A 20,034-nucleotide genomic window follows, 5' to 3' on the forward strand; every position below is an offset into this window, starting at 1 on the left:
ACTCTAATTCTGGCTGTCAGGAGGTGTTTGTCTGCTCACCGCTGCTCTCCAAACTCCACTAGACTTCCTGCTTTTTCCTCTGACCCCAGACTAACCTTAAGAATAAAGTGGTCGCTCCTTTCCTGTCAGTGGTCACATTGAGCCAGCAGGGAGGTGGCGCAGAAACACTCGCGCTGTAGATGAGCCCAGATCTGTTTTTCACACTATTTCAACAATGTAAGACGGTGAGGCATGATGCCTTGCCTGCATCTGTCTCCCACAATCTCACCGTTACAGCACTAATACAAGAGGAGGGCATTGCATAATGCAAAAGTTTTTAAAGGAGTAAAAGTTACTCTTGTGTTTTCAGTTGTTTGTCAATGTGCTGAGGTGTAATGCTCCTTCTTTTCTAGGATTCTAACATTTTCTCCAGTTGAATTTAAGCATTTCTTTCTTCCGCTTCAAGTGTTTGTGTAAATCTTTGTGCTTTGTGTGTTTCACAAGATTTTTATGTGTTTTCTGAGTTTCTACTACAAATGGCCAACAGTGATCCAGATGTGGCATCAACCATTTTCCCTGTACTGACTGATTAACAAATAAGTTCATGTTTTATTCTCCTCTCCTCCTCTCAACTGACTTTCATTTATTCCTCTTTTCTTCTCCTCATCTCACCATTTCACCTCTTCTGCCACCCTTCATTTGTCTTCCAACCCTCCTAGTGTGTGGTAAATCTCATCAGTGAGCTCCAGGAGCAGATGTGCAGGTTTCAGGAGGAGATCAGCACTCGCATTCAGGAGAAACGGGCCCTGGAGGAGAAGGAGGCCCAGCAGGGGGAGCCAAGAGACGGCCAAGCCCAGGGCTACAGCCCTCAAGTTGGGTTGGTCGGCTTGGACCTGAGCCTGTCTGGCTCTGATGCCCGGCAGCACAATGGAGGAAAGACTGTTCACGTAGGGAGACTTGATGGATGAACTCATCTTACCCTCCTTCCCCATCATTTCTTCTCTTCTCTTCTTCCCTTTTAACCAGTCCACACACCACCCGGTATTTGGAATATTCCACAGAATCAAGCTAACAACCTCTCTTGTAGTGTCTGTATGTGTACTGCAGGATGTTGGGGTCACACTCTGCTCTGGTTCTTGCAGTGATTGAGGCTTTCGATTGGGTTTTCTAAATGCTTCCATACATTTGAGGAGTTATTTACCTAAAAAGTCTTCCAGCAGTATGACGTAGAGTGAACTCCTCAAGTATTTGAAACATTTGGAATGTATTTCAGCACCGATCAGGATGTTGTCTCTATAAATCCTTTCAAGCTTGCCTTTAGGACCAGAATTGTGTTTTGTATTAGATTCGATGTGGTTTCCTTGCATGACAGTGATTCCTCCACTAACAAAGTTTACATCTGTCAGCTTCCTAATACACTGACCAGGTGGATGGGTCATGTTACGGTCCCTATAACCCTGCTGTCCAAAGTTTCCCCCAGATGGTGGCAGTGCGCAGCTGGCAGATGTGCGACCCGGAAGGCTTTCAGTAGTGTTCTGGGTTTCCTGGTTGTTAACTGCACGTTGTGGTGTCTGTTTCAGGAGGATCTTGTTCCCTTTATTAACCACTGTCTGGCCCCGGGGACCTTTATAACTGCACTGAATGTGAACCTGGTGTTTGAATACCCTCCCATTTATATGCTGGCATGCGTGCCCACTCATGTAGATGAACCTCGTGCCGATTGTGACATGTAGATGAAATGTATAACTTTTTTTGAGAATTGCTTGAAACATCAGAAAAGTTTCGTAATTGTGCACATGTATGTAAAGTGGTCTGGCTAACTGAAGAATGCTATGGTTTGGCTTTTCTGCAGGATTTGCAACAAGAAGTTAAGCAGCTGAAGAGCAAAGTGGATGAGTTGGAGGGAGAGAAGAGCCAGTATGAGAGGAAATTAAGAGCCACCAAGGTACTCGCTAAAGCACACAGAGCAGTGTAAAATGCATTTTACATGCACTTAAAATCTGTTTGTAGAAGCTGGGATGCTGTGTAACATATACAAAAAGCATATCAAATGTTGAAACTGAGAAATCTTATTATATTTTTGAATATGAAGACTTAAAAATGTGTTTCACTACTGCTGGAAAACATGTAAATTGTGGTTTGGCATTGTCTTCTGTGCGAAAGAAGTTCTTTCAATGTTACTCCAAAATCTGTAAACATCATTTAGTATTAGTGGTGTCTTCACAGATGTCCATTTCACTTGTCGTAGGGCCCCAAAATTGCAGCGTTTCATTGGTTTTTAGCCTTGGTACTTGGTCTAGAGGTGTCTCCAGAATCTCTGGATCTTTAAATGTTATGATGCAATGCCCCAATACTTTGAACTTCTCTAATCTTTTGTTATTTTACCCTTAAATTGTTGAACTCTTTGCCCACATAGTTTTTCACGGAGCAGTTAGTCCCTTCCGAGTTTTTCTTCTGAACAGCTCGGCCTCTTTAAGATGTTTTTTTTAATATCCAACAACATCACTAATTGAGCTCATTAGTCTCTGAGATCTTCCATCTGGTATTTTCTTGGCGTTTCTTAAATTTAAGTTAAATTGCATTATTGATGTGAAATTGTAAGGAGCGCATATATAGTTTTGAGATTTGTTGTGTTTTTCCACTATTTTTAATAAAATGCAGCTCTTGCTTTTTTTTTCGAGAGTTATTTTGTGTAGAATACAATAGAATAAATAAAAAATGAATAAAAAAATGGGACTTAATGAGCTCTGAAGTTTTCATTAGGGTGGGTTTCCTTTGGACAAAGCCAGGCAGCTTGTTCCCCTTCCAGACTTACATTAAACGAATCCAAACATTGCTCTAAACTAATCTGACTAACTTCATATCATAGATGTGAGTGTGGTGTATACTTCTCATCAAACTCACTGGAAGAAGACTTTTCAAAATGTGGAAACTGGCCTGTGAAGTCACTCCAGCAAACCTGTGTAAAGGACGGACTTCCTAATCTGATAATTGCACATATGAAAAAGGAAATAGAGCAGATGTAGACAAGAATGGATGCTGGATACTGTAACAGAAGATAAAATTAACAGCTGGTGTTACTGTGATGTTATACGTAAACGTTCGATAATTTGATCAGACTGTCACCAGGTGAATTTCTTTAACCTTCATTCATCAGGATGAAATAATCAGAGCTTCACTCATTTGTGTTTCTCAGCAGCAGAGACGTGCAGCTTCATTTCCTTTGTTATGACAGAGTCTCTCTCTAACATATTGTTGGATATTGTCTGAAGGAGGTCAAACTGCCATTGGTTTCTCTGTGCTTACAGTGCTTCCTTCCTCCTCTCTCCCTCCTTCACTATCCGCCTCCTCTCCTCTTCTCTACTAACCCCTCTCTGCGGCTTGCTCTCTTCACTTTTTTCCGCTCCTCCTTTCTCTTCACATCCCTAAATCTCTCCCCGTCATTACTCTCTTCCTGTCCTCTCTCCCTCTCTAGCTCTCTATCTCTTACTCTCTCCATGTGTGTTACCAGTCGCTCATGACCCAGCTGTCCAGCCTCAAGCTGACTGTCGAGCACACACAGCTGGAGAAGCAGCATTGGGAGGAGCGCTGGCGCAGCGCACAGGTGCCTCCTCTTCCTCCTCTCCTGCTCTTGCCGCTTGTCATCTCCCCGTGTTGATTTCTTTCCTATGATTAGTGTTATGTTTGGCCTCTTCTTTTCTACTTTTCTCGTCTTGCTCCTCCCCTTCTCGTGTTTTTTTCTCATTTCTTTTCTTTCCTTAGTTTCCTTAGTTGCATTTGTTTTTGTTGGTCTTGCGATAGCTGTGAAGCTCTGTCCTGTCCCTTTGAGCAGGAAGGGACCGGACAGAGAAACCTACACAATAAATAAATAAATCAAAACCTACACTGGTTTTGATAAGGACAAGGTTTGTATTTTTTAAAAGCAGAAACCAGTAGATTCCATCCTTTTACTTGTGGCTTTTTCTTTCCCGTCGTTGTGATTTTTAGTGTGCGTTTGCATGGATTTTGTGAATTTATTTGATTCTATCAGTTTTGTGTGTTTGTGCGACCCTACTGTGTTCATATTGTGCACTAAGGATATAACACGGTAATGATGGCTTCCACATAGTCTCACTTCAGCAGATTTCCTGGCTGGTGCCTTTCATTTTATTTTATATGCTCTGTAATATTTGGAGCCTTCGAGACAAACACAGATCTGATGGTAGTAACAAAACCCTGCACATCTCTGAGTTATTCTCTGGCTTCCCCTGCTTCTTACCCTATTGTAGGTTTTTGCTTCTGGGTTTTATTGCAGAGCAGCTGCAGGCATTGTTAAGTTTGCACTTATAGCATGCCACCATACAGTCTGTGCACACACCTGTTGTCTTCAGCTGTTGCCTCCACTGTATTTGTTAGCATAATGTGTGATTACTTGTTTTTACTATTCTTTTCATCTTAACTCAGATTAGGTTGTCATAACATGTCAAGGCCTCAGAGCAGACACAAGCAAATAGCTTAAATAACAGGGTCCACTTTATGATTTTTTGGAGATAAATGTTTTCCTGTTTAATTCTTATTTTGGCACTTTAGTCATTTAATCTGATGTCTGAGAATAGGAAAGTTGTAATGGATAAAGAAAACGTGGATTGCATGTGACTGAAGGCAGACTGAAGTACAGCAGTTTTTATTATATTAGAGGGTCAATACTGAAAAATAAGACCGAGGCTTAACGCTTGCATATGTATAAAATATCAGTATTATTGTTTCTTTTAAAAAATGATACTGCAGAAGATGTTTCTTCCTTTGATGCTAACATTCCCTTTTGCTGTTGTATTTGAATTTTCCCTACACGGAAGCATCGGTACCCTAATTTGTCCGTTTGTGTTGGCTTCAATTAAAGTGATGAGAGGTCTGACTGAGCTCTTAGCTCTTAGTCACTAGGCTGTAGACTGTATATAAAAGATGGACGTGATTGATAATCTTGAAATGGTTATTCTTGAAAGTTGTCACTACTGGCCGGAGAACAAAAGTTCACCTGGACAAATGCACATAAAACAAACGCACATATGTGGGGGTGTTCTGTGTTGTGTGGGGCTTTAAATATGTCCTCTGCCCCAAATCTACAAAAACAATGTAGTTTTTACACCATCTGTATATAAAAGATGGACATTATGAAAGTGATGCCACCTATTGTTTCCTGGACCTCAAATTTTGTTTGTTTGACCATTGCCATGTTGTTTTTGGAGCCAAAAAGAACTATATTAGCATGAGAAGGTGGCATGCTATGCTATCAGATAATGCTAGTAAGCTAAAGTTACGTAAACTGTATGAATGCAGTGCACAGAAACACACATATTTGCTTAGTGATAGATCAAATAAATATCAGAATGTCATTCAACAAAACTGAACCAATTATTCAGAGGAAACAATCTGTCAAAACCTTTTTGTACTATGCTATAAATTTGTTAAGAAGTCTTCCCACAGCCAAGTGCAGTTTATGGCACATCGTCCTGGCCTCATTTTCAGTTGTTTGGGCACAATGCAGTAGGGATGGGTATTGATAAGATTTTCACGATTCCGATTCAATTTTCGATTCTGTTTAACGATTTGATTCTTTATAGATTCTCTTATCGATTCTTTAAAAAAAAAAAAGGAGTACACAGAGGTCGATTAGCTTAGAACTTTGTTTTATATCTTCTCTTTGAACAAGATAGAAATTTAGGAGTAACATGGCCTTACAAACCCAACAGTGAGATCTTACGAGATCCAGCCTACGGCTCTTCAATGGGGTCACAGAGTCCCCAGGAAAAAAAATTGTAAATACAAAATAATAAAATAAATATTCTTCTGTAACAATAACAAAGTATAACATAAATTATTCTGTAGCAATTACACAAGAATATCCAGTAATGTCCCTGCCTACAATTAAACACATTCACTTACCAAAAATCGGGGCATCTGCTGTGGCAAATGGGTGCAAGCCTTTGACCACAAACTCAGTCACTGCTCGGTGACATTCGTCTATCCCGGCCTGAAAGGAGACGCTACCGGACACACACACCGCTGCAGCGACAACTGCCAGCATCTGAGCCAGACTCTGTCTGTCTCTCTCATCATGATCACCTAAATGCACAGTAATGGCAGGTTTGTAATAAGGCAGATCGCGCTAACATAATATGCACTGTTAGTTGATTATTTACCTGCCGCATTAACGGGAGAGGACGTGCAAACGTTACCGCTGCTGCTGGGTTGAGATTCACGAGTCGAGCGGGATTAAAAACATGACATTCATTTAAGGTTATCGTGTGTTTTGTGAGCAAATGCTTTTGCATATTCGTAGTGTTTCCTCCCTTAAATGAAATATCTACTTTGCAAGTATTGCAAGTTGCCCTGTTGTCATCTGTTCTCGTAAAGTATAACCAAACTTTTGAGCGTTTGAGCCGCCGTGTTTCCTGCCAGGTAAATGATGCTCCGGAACATGGTGACGTCATTCGGGGCGACTGGAATCGATAAGGGAATCGTTTGCAAAAATGGCAAACAATTCCAAGGAATTGAAACAGTGGGAACCGGTTCTCAACAAGAACCGGTTTTCGATACCCATCCCTACAATGCAGTAATGTCAGTCATGTTACAGTTAACAGCTGAGGGTGGAGACTGTAGTACGTGTCAGAAATTGTGTTTTTTTGCCAGAAATACTTCCATTGGATAGATGCTTGAGTGGTGATGCAGGTTCCTTAGATCGTGTGGAGAAAGCTGTGGTAGAGTTTGTTTTAACAAAGTATTGTAAAAAAGTGAAATAGTGGGGTTGATTTAAAGCAGAAAACCAAAATAACTTGTGGCTACATGTGGCTTTCAGTGCTTGTTTTATATTTCCATTGTGTAGTTTTTATTTGAAAGAAGGTGCTCAGTGCCAAATAATAATAATAATAATGATGATAATATAGAATAATCTCAGAATTCACAACTCATTTTATGTGTTACTCTGATGGCTCATCAGTTGGCTGGTTGGTTTTTAGAAATGATTCCTTTTTAAGAAAAATGATTTGCTTAGTTGCTTCACACTTACAGCTCACAGACATCCACTGACCTGGAAGATCGACCCAGTTCACAGACATCTACTCTGACTTCCTCCACAGGCAGAAATCTCAGAGCTGCAGCAGCTCCTGGCCTCCAAAGATGCTGAGATCGTGTGCCTACAGACCCAGCTGCTGGCCAGAGGCGGCAGCGCCAATGACAACGCAGAGAGAGGTACACTCAGCTGACAGTCTGACCAATCAAATCTGTCAGTGCAGATAAGTGTGAGAGGCAGCGATGTGCACGTCTGTCAACTCTGATTACTGTAACATCTAATCAACAGTTCCTCTCTTCTCTGTTCTCCACTTGGCTTGTGTTTTTTCCACTCTTTGCTGCCCTCTGCTGTAGAGGAGGTGTATATCAAGCATCTGATTAACAAATGTAAGGCATTTATGTTGCTAATGGGGCTAATTTCTAAGCAACCTCCTGGACAGCTGGATTTTTCTGTTTTGGTCATTTATGACTCAAATGTGAAACTTAAAACCAAACAGGGAAACACTTTAAATGTCGAGGCTAAGTAGTCTCTTCATCAGGAATGTGGACCACAGCTAAGCTTCAGTGTGTGTCTGTGATGTGAGCCTGTACATCCTTTCAAATCAAAAAGACTCAGAAGAGTGTCAGGCTATGCAGCGTCCACTGTCCTGTGCAAACTTCTTATACCACATCGAATCATCTTTATTTAACAGGAGTTCACCCAAAGTGCCTTCCGGTTTGGGAAGAACACATAGAATATAAAGTACAGTATAAAAGTACCACACAAACACACTGATAAATGCACACAGTGAGGCATGTAAAAAAATAGATTCAAATCTGAGTAAATAGAACATAACAAGCACATTGAGAGGACTATAATATAAACATGTCATCTAAAGAAAATCTCAGAAGAGAGTGGGACAAGTAGTAGATCAAACTATGCAACTAGTTTATTGATTCCTGCAGGAGGAGTCACCAGAGAGCGTTGCAGTATCCTGACATTTTGTGCTTTGTTTTTCCTCCTGGCATTGTCATATTGCAGTTCATTGCTTTCTTGTTGCCTTATAAATGCTGCTCTAAAGCCACCGATGACATGCATATCATTTCAAAGCTGAGTCGTTTGAATAAACAAAAAAAATCCCATTTAGATACGTTTCTGCATTTGAAAGGATGTTAAATGAAATCTGTTTGTGTGGCTGATACTGATGCAAGCCTCATTAGTTCTTCTCTCGGTAATGGTGCTGTTGACAATGCTCAGTTTCCACGTGTGTCCCAGGTGATGCTGCATGGGCAGTTGTGCTGTCAGCATGTATTTGTTTTGCTTGATTAGTCCTATTTGCACGGCTCTCATGTCTGTCACCAGCACCGCTTTGTGCACCCATCAGCTGCCCTGATCTAACTAGCTAGCGTGAGGGTACAATAGGATCCTTTTTAACTTCTTTGTCTTCTTTGTTAGACCAGGAATACCAGAGGTTAAAGGTGGGGATGGAGTCTTTGTTGGCTTCAAATGACGAGAAGGTAATGAAATAATTTTTGCCACTGCTACAATATATATCATTTACAACAAGATTAAATAAAAAGAGAATGACCATTTCTGCCTTGGTGATAACAGGATCGGCGTATAGAGGAGCTTACCATTCTGCTCAGCCAATACAGAAAGATGAGGGAGGTCATGGCACTCACGCAGGGTGAGCTTCCTTTTTCTGTATTGTGAGTTTCTGCTTGGAAACCTGTCTTTTCTCTCTAACGTCACTATGCCGCCAATTGTTTTGGTTTCTATCTACCAGGAAGCAGTGAAGAGGAGCTGAGCGGCAGTTTAAAGCTCAAAGCCATCACTCACAAAGCACACTCTGACATCCTCAGATCAGAGGTAGGATTCACAAGAAATTTTAAATAAAAGTCAAAGAATTATTGGGTTAATAATCTCACTTCCACAAATGCTTTGAAAAAATGTTTTTTCCTTCATAGCTATCATCAAGAGGATCGTCACCGCTTATGTTGTCCTCATCGCCGTATCAGAGGGATTTGGATTTCAGGTATGAACGTGCAGTGCACGTACTGTACGCGATGAATGAACGCCAGACTCTGAGTTAACTCTGTGCGGTGTCTGTTGCAGTTTCCAGAACTCTGTGGAGACATCGCTGGTGTCCGCTGCTGACCCAAGTTTGTTTAATGGGTCTTGGTAAGCCCTGCTACAGTACAAGCACATTCAAAGTGTACGTCTGCTTAACCAGATGTCAGTGATACAATATTTTTTCTGCAGGCATCGACGCCGGTTGATGTCCAGCAGTCTTGAAGAGTTGCAGAGTGGATCTTTACAAAAGGTCTGTTAGTGTTTGCCTCCACGATTCGCTTGTTTAATATAAACATACTAATCTCTATCTAATCCAGCCTATCACATCTGCTTACTAAAAAGTACTTTAAATCAGTCCTTTCTAGCTAATCTTTAACGTCCTGTTAATCTGACTGTGTGATTGCTAACCTTCTAATTCTGGGTTTGTGTGTGTGTGTTCTCTGGTCTCTCCCGTCTCTCTGTTGGCTGTAGGCTGTAGAGATCCAGCCACTTGAAAGTGAATCAGATGTAGGGGCCGAGGTACTGATCTGCAACATGATGTCACACATTTAGCTACACAAATCCCATGTATTCATTATATATCTTTAGATTGAAGGATTAGTATATATTTTTTGTAAAGAAGATGAAATAAATCAAAATATAAACAAGACTTGGGCTGTGGCCAAATAGTCAAAAAAAATGACTCCTAATCAGTTTTTCCATGACCTGTATGGAAAACACCATGAAGTCAGGGGAAGATGTAATTTCATAAGGAAAAGAGAATCCGACTGCTCATTAAAATGTTGGCGTGGCACAAAAAGAGCTTCAAACACATATTGGATACTTTGCCTTGTCTGTTTTTACCTTGTTGTTTTATGCAGGCTGTATAAAAATGAACAACACGGTGAATCTTACTGAGGTAACCCTTTAATGTAGTCGCCACCACCTGCTCATATCACATTGGCTATCTTACTTGGCGAAACTACAGGTTCATACGTTCTGTGGTCTCTCGTCTCTACTACATCACTAATCCTCTCCTGTGTAGACTCCCCGCAGGAAATCTCACCCTGCTGTCCACTCGTATTTTCTCTTTCGACTAAAGAGATGATCCTTTGTAGTCGTTGCCTTGATTAAAGCAGGAATTTTAACAGAGTGGTTCATAGTCCAGCTTTGGGCTAAAACATATCCACATATTTGCATGTTATGTAATAAGAAAGCAGGATTTATTTATGTGATAATCTGCACCAAACGTCAGTTACTTTGATCGTTTATTGTTGTGAATGGTCTGACGTGCGATGCTTTGAATTGTCAAGATGATCACCTTTCCTTTCAGAAAGGGTGGATTAGGGTTTCCTCTGTTAAATGAGGCAATAAATGAAGCACTGAAGCACCTTTTCTTCAGTATTAAGAGAATTCAGACAGTTCTTATTACAGCGGCCACAGGGATATATTAGGGCCACTTTCCTTCTCTCCTTCCTTAACTAATCTTCATGACCAACTCTCTCCCCCCCCCGATTGATAAGAAACTGTATCTAAAGATATATTCACATATATCCCTCTAAAATTTGGATCATGACCACATTCTTGCTTTTGCTGTTTTTTTTAATGCCAAACATAATTTTCACCTATCACGTCATTCACCTGATGATTTTTGACTTCTTTTTGGCCACCAGCTTACATTTTTCAAGCAGAAAATCTATTTATTTATGAAAGGGTAAAATATTTGTTGGCTATAAAATGTGATTGTGACTGTTTTTGTCCAGGTAATGGGCAACTTTCCTCTAAGAGTTCCTAAATTTTCTGTTATTTTGTAGTTATTATAAGTAAACAAATAGTCTAAAACGTCTAGAATGATGCGCTCCTTCTTCTATCCTATTCAGTGATTTCTAACAGGTTCGCATTATTTTGTTTGTGCCAGCAAGTCATCCATCCTCATTATACGTGTTTCACAAATAACAGGAAACACTTTAATACTAAGTTTTAACTTTAAAAAAAGTAACTTTAATAAATAAAGGTTAAGTAGAGATTGGACCCCAGCTCTCTAGCAGGAGGGTGAAATGATCTTTTAATAAGCAGTAAAGAACGTTCTACTGTGGAACCAATCAGGTGCAGGGGAAGGAGGCAGCAGCAGGACAGGCAAGTGGAGGAGCCAATCAAGGGCAAGGGGACATACTAATTAGTATCAAGCCATATGAATTAAGACTTGAACATACTAATTATCATACATTGAAAGTACACAGAGTGTTCGTCATACAGAAAGAGGCAGAGTACTGAGAGATGTAACAGAAAAGCAAAAAGTAATGGAGTAGTTTCTGTGTGAGTAGTTATATGGCTGCATAAAAAGATCCACACAAGGCAAAGCATCTCTTAAATATACCCGATGCACTTACATCAACAAGTAATGACTGATGACCTAGTGATATGTTCGAGGGATATAATAGACAAAAACAAGCTCACAGCGTTGTCGTCTTTTCTGTGAGGCCACTTATAAACTGCTAGAATGTGTAGTAATGTTGTGCTTTATAGCAAACAGTGATGTAACTGTCCTGGTGCCCTCTGACCTCTTGTTCTCAGCATGACAAGTTCACAGTGCATTATAGTCAATATATAATCGTATAATCATACTGCGTCTACACTAACAAACACACACACAAACGCGCACACACACACACACACACACACAAAAGGGCCAAGACCCACCTGAAGTGGCTGTCGCTAGTACTTGACATCACAGCTGCCTCCCAGCTGTTTCTTTCTGCTGGCCTTTCTCCAGTTATTCTCTCAGACCCCGATGACTTTAATGTGCGGTTATATTCCAGCATCATCAGACATTCACTGTCTAAAGGACAGACGGTTATGCAACAGAGGAAAAACACAAATCACCTCACGGCCCCGCTGTGATCTTATGAAAGCCATCGGGTAAAGCCACTAACTTTCAGTGTAGTTAAAGAAGAATGTAAAAAAAGAGAATCGGAGCCACATAGCAACACTACAGAGATTAAGGTGTCCACTTTGTTAGAGTCAGAGGTGTCTGAAAATCATTTTAGATTCAAAGCTGCAGTGAATTTATTGAATTGTATACATTTTAAGATTATATCTGGAATGTGATGCCAGACTTGGCTGAAAGAGTAACACACTGTTTGCTTTTTATATTGTACAGAATCCCCACATGGAGCTGAACAAGTACCAAACTCTGCCGGGGAAACTGAGTAAAAAGAACGAGCCGCGGGCCGAGCTGAACGGCGACGGAGACGGAGAGTATTTATCTCCCGTCCAGCTCTCGCCTGTCCACAGCCACAGCCAGGACTACAGTCTGAGTTAGTGTTGTATCTGTTAAGCACCATGTTTTAATCTGTGAAATCTCAAATGCAGGTCTCTCGCTCTTTGTAATTTAAACCTAAAAAATCTGCATGACCTTGCACTCAAGGGAAAAATTTAAATGTTTGTATATTTTGGGGAATACATTTATTCGGCTGAGCTAATCAAGCAGCCTTCTGGCTGTAGCTTCATAGTGACCGTACACATCTTATTTAGCTTTGCAAGAAAGCCAACATGCATATTTCCCCTCTTGTGTAACTTTTCCTTGGAATAAAAAGCAAGTGATTTTAGTGAACAGATCATTTGGCACTGCAAAGCAAAACAAAACAAAAATATTTTTTGTCTTTGTCAACTAACTCTTCGCCCACTGCTTCCTTTCTGTGCCTTTTCTTTCTCCTCCTCCTCATGCCTGCTCTGCTGTCGGATTGCTCTTGTCTCCTGTTTGTGCTCTGACTGCAGTTCGCTGCAGGAGTGCCAGTGCTCCGGTTTTAGGTACTGTATGCCCTCACAGAAACGCAAATGTCAAAACTGAAAATACACTTTCAGAAGAACTGAAACGCAGTGTTTCTGTGACTGTGAAGTCACTGAGAGAAAGCCTCTTTGAGCAAACAAAAGCATCACCTATCTTGTGAGCAAAACAAGATTTTCTGAGAGGTGAGCGGAGTCAGGGTGAGCAGCCGTTTTCGCTGAGGATGAAGCAGCTTTAAAGCCCAGGATTATTAGGACTCCCTCACGACTCAGAGAGCTGTCGAAGATAATGCCCGCCTCTCTCGCATCAGCATTTGCTGAATTAAACATACGCTTTAAAGCTAATAGGCATAAAAGCACACGGCCACCCGTATATCTGCGTACACAGAGCCAGAGCTTAAGAAGGCAGGAGGGTAATCAGAGGACTGCGAGAGGGCGAGGAGTGCAAGCTTAAGTATGTATGAAGTTCAACTAGCTAAAACACCCCAAAGTAAACAAAGAAGGATGCAATCTGACATCCGCTCCCACTCGCTCTCGTGGCCTCACTGGGGTTGCACTCGCTCACAGTCCACAGCTGATGCTCCCTGTTGAAGGAGCAAGTGTTCAAAATCAAAAGGTAGCTGCTTCAAATAGGTTTCACAATCTGAAGACTGTTGTGGGGAGAACATTCATTTTGATCCTTCACAACAAGGCTGCACTAACCAGTCTGTGGTACTGTGTTGGCTGTGTCCATCCTTTCTATACAGTCTATGAGAGCACTATTTAAAATACATTACTGTTCTTATTCAAGGACTTTTAAGAAACCCTGTATATTTTGCACTTATCTTAGAAAATCGTTTTCTGGTTCTAGAATATTTGGGCAGATATTCTTGATCCTACCACTGAGTGGCAGATAGGATGGATAGATGTAGCATGGACTAGCATGCATATTCAGAGGTCAGCGCATATTAACTGAGACAGATATTTAGAGTAATGGGCTTGAAGCAGTAATTTAGAGTACTTCTAAAGACTTAACCGTCAACAGCTCTGCTTTACAATCAAACATGTATTCAGCATTTATTTCGGAGATAAAGACGCTTTGACTAATAATGCCTTCTGCTTTTTTTCTGCTTGCATCCTTCTCACTTAACTAACCTCTTCTGCATCAGGATCTCCTGGAAAACATGACCTCTATGATGTTGGTGGGTATATCATTTCACCCCTAAGTGTAGGAGTCTTACAAACCTGTTGAGAAGAATTTGCCAGCTTGTCTGTTTCTGGGGCTAAATAGGTTATCTGCATCATTTTATGTAGCACTGTCAAATATTGGACAGTTTAACAGCCACATTTGAATTCTGACACAGTAAGCACTCCAACATAGGAGAAAGACACACAAACTGTAGTTTTGAGTCTTTTTCTAACAATTATGTCTTTGTTCCACTTAGTAGCTGTTTTCCTTTGGTGTCTTTTTTCCAGCTGCTCTGTGCATCTTCCTGTTTCTTTGTGTTGTTGGTTGTACCAAGTCACTTGGTATATTTTTTTATGTTTTTTGCAGACGTTTCAGATTTGTTTCTAGCCTTGTTTAAAGCCTTTCTTGCAGCAATTTAGCATCTCTGTGGTCACTGTGGGATGCAAATCTTTGGAGCTTTGTTTCTTTTGTTATTTTGTTTTGTCTTTTGCATATCTTTATGGTTATTTGTGTTCTCTAAGGTAGTCCTGTCTCTCTCTCAGACACAAATTCGTGTCTCTTTTGTAGTGAAATTCTGTTTTTGTGTATAGAGCCTTCTTTTTGCAATTGTTCTCTTGTGTCTTTGTGGTCACTTGGTTACTTTTGTGTTGTCTTTGGATGTGTAGTGTTTGTGCTGTGTTTTGGGATTTCTTTAGAGTAATCCTAAATCTCTTTTTGAGTTGTCCTTTGACTATTTGTAGTAGGTTTTAGTATTGAATATTTGCTTAAACACAAAGCCTATGACCTAGAAGTAGCCAGGAAAGTAATTCCAGAACAGTGACTATAGGTATGAGTAGGAGCTTTAATATTGTGATCAGAAATAGAGGACCTTACTGGGAATTTCAAACTGTTGGTTTGGTGCACATAAAAGGTGTAGTGCTGTACAAAAAGTGGTTTATTATTGCATGTATGAAAAATCTCAATGTGAGACGGTCAATTTTCCAAACAGAACAATCTCCCGTACGTGTGATTTAATTTGTAGCAGCAGATGTTCATGTTGTTCTTGTCCATAGCAGGAAACACAGATACTCTGGATCCCAGAGCTCCCCTCAGGTTCCTGCAGTGATTCCCCTCCTCATTGTTTTTTTCCCTGTGGCAGAGCATTCAGAGAAGCTGGAGGAGTGCTTTCCATCAGACCAGTCCCCGCTGTCCTCTGGAGTGGATTCTGGACAGCAGTCTCCTGTCTCACCAGAGAACAGGAAGGGTCACAGAGGAATTAGGAAACTCTGGGGGAAGTATGTTTTAAGGATATACAGAGCACACACTTAACAGCATGTTTGGTGTCCTAAACTTTTTATATTTATACTCATGTTCTCATTTCTGTCTGCAAGGATCCGTCGCAGTCAGTCGGGTAGTCCTGTCCAAGTTCATGACCCAGAGCTAGGAGACTTCAAGAGGGGAGGATTCAGAGCTACAGCTGGACCTCGATTGGCCCGTCCAGGGAAAACACAGTATATTAATTAATAAAATATCTATATTAATAAAGTGAATAGTAGTGATTAGGTGCACGGTTCACTTTTTGGTGTTTTGTTCCTATGCAGAGATCTGAAGACGCCATTTTCTAAGTGGAACACAGAGCAGGTGTGTGACTGGATTGAAGACATTGGACTAGGTCAGTACAGCATCCTCGCTCGCCAGTGGGTCACCAGCGGTCAGACTCTGCTATCAGCCACGCCACAAGACCTAGAGAAGGTATACACACTCAAACGCACACATCACTGCTTTATAGAGTGTGGTTCCTAAAGTGATGCTTCTAAGACAACCGGCACACACAATCACACTGTGTTGGTTTTCCATACAGCGTGTCACATATTTTCCATTTCTACCTGTCTGATCATTGTTGCCGTCTGTCTGTTTGTTTGGTCTTTAGTAACGCCTGCCTCTGCCTTTCAACCAGCTCTTTAGTTTCGCCTTCAACACTGTCACATCATACACCTCATCTCCACCTCCAACCTTTCTCTGCATCTCATCCAGATCATTTTGATCAGTTCTGTTTCTTTCTTCGGGTTAATCTATATTAATACTGTGATCCATGGAAACTGTCAAACCTTGGATCGCCGTATCAGGAGTTTCTGTTTTTCTTTTTAAATACCTCACCTTATATATCCTTCTGCTTGGAGTACACAACTGTTTGTTTATTTATGTACTGTGTTTACCTTGGTTTTTGACCATTTTGTTATTTTTCTTTAAGTTGTTCTTCATTAAATTCTTCATCTTTTTAATAGAAAGTGGGTCTTTGAATATACTTTTCAGATTTGTCCTTTATGGTATGCAGCTTGCAGTATTTCTTTAAATTTAGGTGCAACCAGAACTTGAATGGCTTTTATTACTAAAAGGTTAGTTTAATCATTTAAATTCAATGAAATTACCATCAGATAGTCAGATTGAAAGATAGGGTGAGAAGTTCAGCCATCCGGGAGGGGCTCAGAGTAGAGCTGCTGCTCCTCCACATCCAAAGGAGCCAGTTGAGGTGGTTCAGGCATCTGACAAGTATGCCTCCTGGGCACCTTCTGGGTGTACTGGGAATGCCTTGATGTTCCCCCAGGCAAGCTAGAGGAGATGGCTGGGGAGAGGAAGGTCTGGGCTTCTCTGCTTAGGCTCCTGCCCCCGCGATCCGGCCACGGATAAGCGGAAGGAGATGGATGGATGGTCAGATTGTCAGTCATTTTATCAATGATTGAATTAATATTTTGCAGGTTTATTAATTTATGGGTGCTCCACATTATCTGCCAATTTAACCACTTTTGCAGTAGAAGAGGCTACTTCAACCTGTTGCTTTATTCACAAAGGGTTGCTGCAGCACGGGCAGCACGGTGGCACGTCATTGGCACTGTTGCCTCACAGCAAGAAGGTCCTGAGTTCAATTCCACCATCTTTCTGTGTGGAGTTTGCATGTTCTCCCCATGCGTGGTTTCCTCCCACAGTCCAAAACACAGGAGTAAATGTGAGAGCAAATGGTGTCCCTGTGTGCTAGCCCCGAGACAGACTGGCAACCAGGGTATATCTCGCCCTATGACAGCTGGGATAGGCTCCAGCACCCCCCCACCACCCTGAAAAGGATGAGCGAATGGATGGTTGCTGCTGTTGCAGCAGCTCTGCAAGTTATATTTGGCAGATTTGTTTTATGTTGGATGCTTTTCCTGACGCGAACCTAAAGGGATTTGCGTCTCCTCCCATGATCTGACCAGGGATTTTTCACTTGTTCGATGAATGTATAAAGCACTAAAATATTTTTAAACAATAATTTCACAGATAGGAGACTTTGGAGAATTTGGAAAACTCTTTCATGTTTTGCCTGTTATTGGAGTTATTTCAGCATCATTCCACATTCGACTATGAGGGTCAATTTTTTAAAAAAAAGGTCCGCCGTTCATTACAGCACTTCACTATGCAGACGATGCACTGATGCTACAGTAATGCTACAACCTTTGCTGATCGTACACGCTAAAAATGGATGTCATTAGACTTTACGAAGAGATAGCAGAGGTTCTGTTGTTCAGACCTTCTCCCCACTCTTAATGGCATGGGAGTTGTAGCATTTTGACATACTACTTGGCGACTACTGCAATAGTTGAGTGTAAGCAAGTCTTTGATTTCACATCTGCAGCTGCTCCAGAACATCGCTGCCTAGCCACATAAAATCATGAAGAACCTTTACGACAGGACCCTTGCTGTCGCTTTTAAACTGTGGTTTACCTGTTCACATCAGAACCTAATCAACACTGGAAATGTTTTAAAATCCATTCAAAACACTGGCTTTTAAACTAAGCCTCAACATTTGCTTTTATTTATTTGTAAGATTTTATTAATTTTGATATTCTAAAGAGTTCTTTTTTGGTAGTACAGCACTTTGACCAATGTTGCTTTTATATCTGGTTGACTTGACTAAACTGTAACAGGAGGAAAAAGCCAATCGTTTCTCTTTGTCCACAGGAGATGGCCATGAAGAATCCACTCCACAGGAAGAAGCTTCAGTTGTCCATCAAAGCGATCAGTAGCAAACAGCCTGAAAAATCTGCAGAGCTCGATTACCTCTGGGTTACCCGTATGTAAAGGATTCTTTCTCTCACATACGCACAGACACACATATGGGAAAATCTCCGAGAAAACAGTTATGTTCTTTGTTCCAGGTTGGCTTGATGATATTGGCCTTCCTCAGTACAAAGACCAGTTTAATGAAGGAAGAGTGGATGGGCAGATGCTGCAGTATCTCACTGTGGTGAGTTTGTAACTAATCAATTCATGTAAAGTTAAATCAGCGTTACCATATGGGGGGAATGAGCTTACAGTTGCCCAAAAATAAAAGGGATGTATGACATGTTTCCCTTCTTGTATCTGTCTCTGCTCTCCATGTTAGAACGACTTATTATTCCTTAAAGTGACCAGCCAGCTGCACCACCTCAGCATCAAGTGTGCCATTCATGTTCTCCATGTCAACAAATTCAATCCCAACTGCCTCAAACGCAGGCCCGGCAATGAGGTATTGTTAACTCATTTATACGGCAAAGTACAAAGATGGCAAAAGAGCCATTAGTGAGTGAACTCTTAAATTAAAACTTCAAATCAGATCCACTGTCTTCTTCTTTGTAAGTTCTTTTTGTACATTGTATTTGTATTTGTAAGACTCCATCCATGAAAGTCAAAAACTTGATCACCCGTTCAAGGTCATCACTTGTGGAAGTCCTTGTTCTGACTACCTGTATGTGTGTGTGGCATCACATGGTGTCACATCAGAGTTAGCTAAGTTCATAGATTCCTGCTCACAGATGCACATGTTGGTGGTCAGAATGGGACATCCACTTGTGCCACATTTGCACATGCAGACTGAGTACAGTTTATATAACTATGTTGGTTTGTATTTTTTTAATCAGTTCGTGCAAACAAAATTTGCCAGAAAACATCACTTTGTAAGGCTGGGAAACTGTTAAAAAGTCAAACTAGAACAAAAAATACATTCATTTGTGTGTGTTACAGAGCCAGTTCACTCCCAGTGAGGTTGTCCAGTGGTCTAACCACCGAGTCATGGAGTGGTTGAGATCTGTGGACCTTGCAGAGTATGCCCCAAACCTGAGGGGCAGCGGCGTGCATGGAGGGCTGATAGTGAGTACATAAAAGCAGCCGGCATCTGGAGCAAAATGGAAAACAAGAATTTAAAAAGCATCTGACATCATTTCTCCTCAAATAGATGCTGGAGCTTCGGTTTAACTCTGATAGCATGGCCATGCTGCTGAACATCCCTCCTCAGAAAACTCTGCTGAGGCGCCACTTAACCACCAACTTCAACAACCTAGTAGGAGCACAGGCTCAGCAGGAGAAGAGGGAGTACACTGAGGCGACAGGATACTCCCCACTCAGCATCACCGCTAAAGTCAAGGTAAGAAAATACAAGAAAAGACTCAATTATAAAGTTGAGAGTAGCACAGGCAGTAGGTAAAATAAGGCATCATAAGAGACCAGTTAACACCTTCCCTCTCCCTGCAAGTGTGAGAAAAGCGCCTTAATCCACGGTGAGACCTCAGTGTGTCAGCTCGGTTTCTCCGAGCTCTTCCAAAAGTTTAAGCCAGTGAGAACTGCTCTGCTGCTCCTCACATCTTTAAGACTCAGCCATCAGCCACAGCGTCAGCTCAAAGTGCCTCTTGAAGAAAATAATTAAGTAATAATAGAAGAATAATTCATCATAAGAGAATTCACGCTTGCATTTGATCCACTTATGATCTTGGACACTTAGACATCTAATGCAGGAAGTATGTATGTGGATGTTTTTGTGGAGGTATATAATACTGTGGATGGGAAAAAAATCCCAAAACGAAATTGTTATTGTTAAGTTAGATTTTCCCCTCAAGATGAGCCAGCTATGAAGTAAAATCCAGCAGTGCTTTGTGACGATATCACAGATGTTAGAGGACACATTTGATGAATGTTGTTGTGTGTCGCTGCCCGGTGTCCCTCATTCACATCTACTAAACACAAAAAAGAGCAGATA

General features: G+C 41.1%; 1 protein-coding gene across 5 annotated transcripts in view; it reads left to right on the forward strand.

Annotated features, from left to right (window-relative positions):
- ppfibp2b (PPFIA binding protein 2b) overlaps positions 1–20,034 on the forward strand; it is a 94,702-nt gene that overhangs the window by 67,720 nt on the left and 6,948 nt on the right. Inside the window, exons 7-29 of one of the 5 annotated variants that reach the window (XM_085464750.1) lie at positions 699–926; positions 1,832–1,924; positions 3,455–3,583; positions 7,095–7,206; positions 7,381–7,413; positions 8,462–8,523; positions 8,618–8,693; positions 8,793–8,875; positions 8,974–9,041; positions 9,122–9,187; positions 9,269–9,329; positions 9,551–9,598; positions 12,219–12,375; positions 12,836–12,868; positions 13,993–14,025; positions 15,151–15,286; positions 15,383–15,502; positions 15,593–15,743; positions 17,985–18,096; positions 18,182–18,270; positions 18,409–18,531; positions 19,026–19,151; positions 19,237–19,425. In XM_085464750.1, the coding sequence (XP_085320876.1) occupies positions 699–926; positions 1,832–1,924; positions 3,455–3,583; positions 7,095–7,206; positions 7,381–7,413; positions 8,462–8,523; positions 8,618–8,693; positions 8,793–8,875; positions 8,974–9,041; positions 9,122–9,187; positions 9,269–9,329; positions 9,551–9,598; positions 12,219–12,375; positions 12,836–12,868; positions 13,993–14,025; positions 15,151–15,286; positions 15,383–15,502; positions 15,593–15,743; positions 17,985–18,096; positions 18,182–18,270; positions 18,409–18,531; positions 19,026–19,151; positions 19,237–19,425 (2,328 nt within the window). The remainder of the gene's footprint in view (positions 1–698; positions 927–1,831; positions 1,925–3,454; positions 3,584–7,094; positions 7,207–7,380; positions 7,414–8,461; positions 8,524–8,617; positions 8,694–8,792; positions 8,876–8,973; positions 9,042–9,121; positions 9,188–9,268; positions 9,330–9,550; positions 9,599–12,218; positions 12,376–12,835; positions 12,869–13,992; positions 14,026–15,150; positions 15,287–15,382; positions 15,503–15,592; positions 15,744–17,984; positions 18,097–18,181; positions 18,271–18,408; positions 18,532–19,025; positions 19,152–19,236; positions 19,426–20,034) is intronic. The other 4 variants (XM_085464746.1, XM_085464748.1, XM_085464747.1 and 1 more) reach the window with 4 other exon arrangements.

Source organism: Copadichromis virginalis, linkage group LG7 (genome assembly GCF_057382275.1).
Source record: "Copadichromis virginalis isolate Kocher_CV1m ecotype Utaka linkage group LG7, C_Virginalis_male_GT1.1, whole genome shotgun sequence".
Taxonomy (NCBI): domain Eukaryota; kingdom Metazoa; phylum Chordata; class Actinopteri; order Cichliformes; family Cichlidae; genus Copadichromis; species Copadichromis virginalis.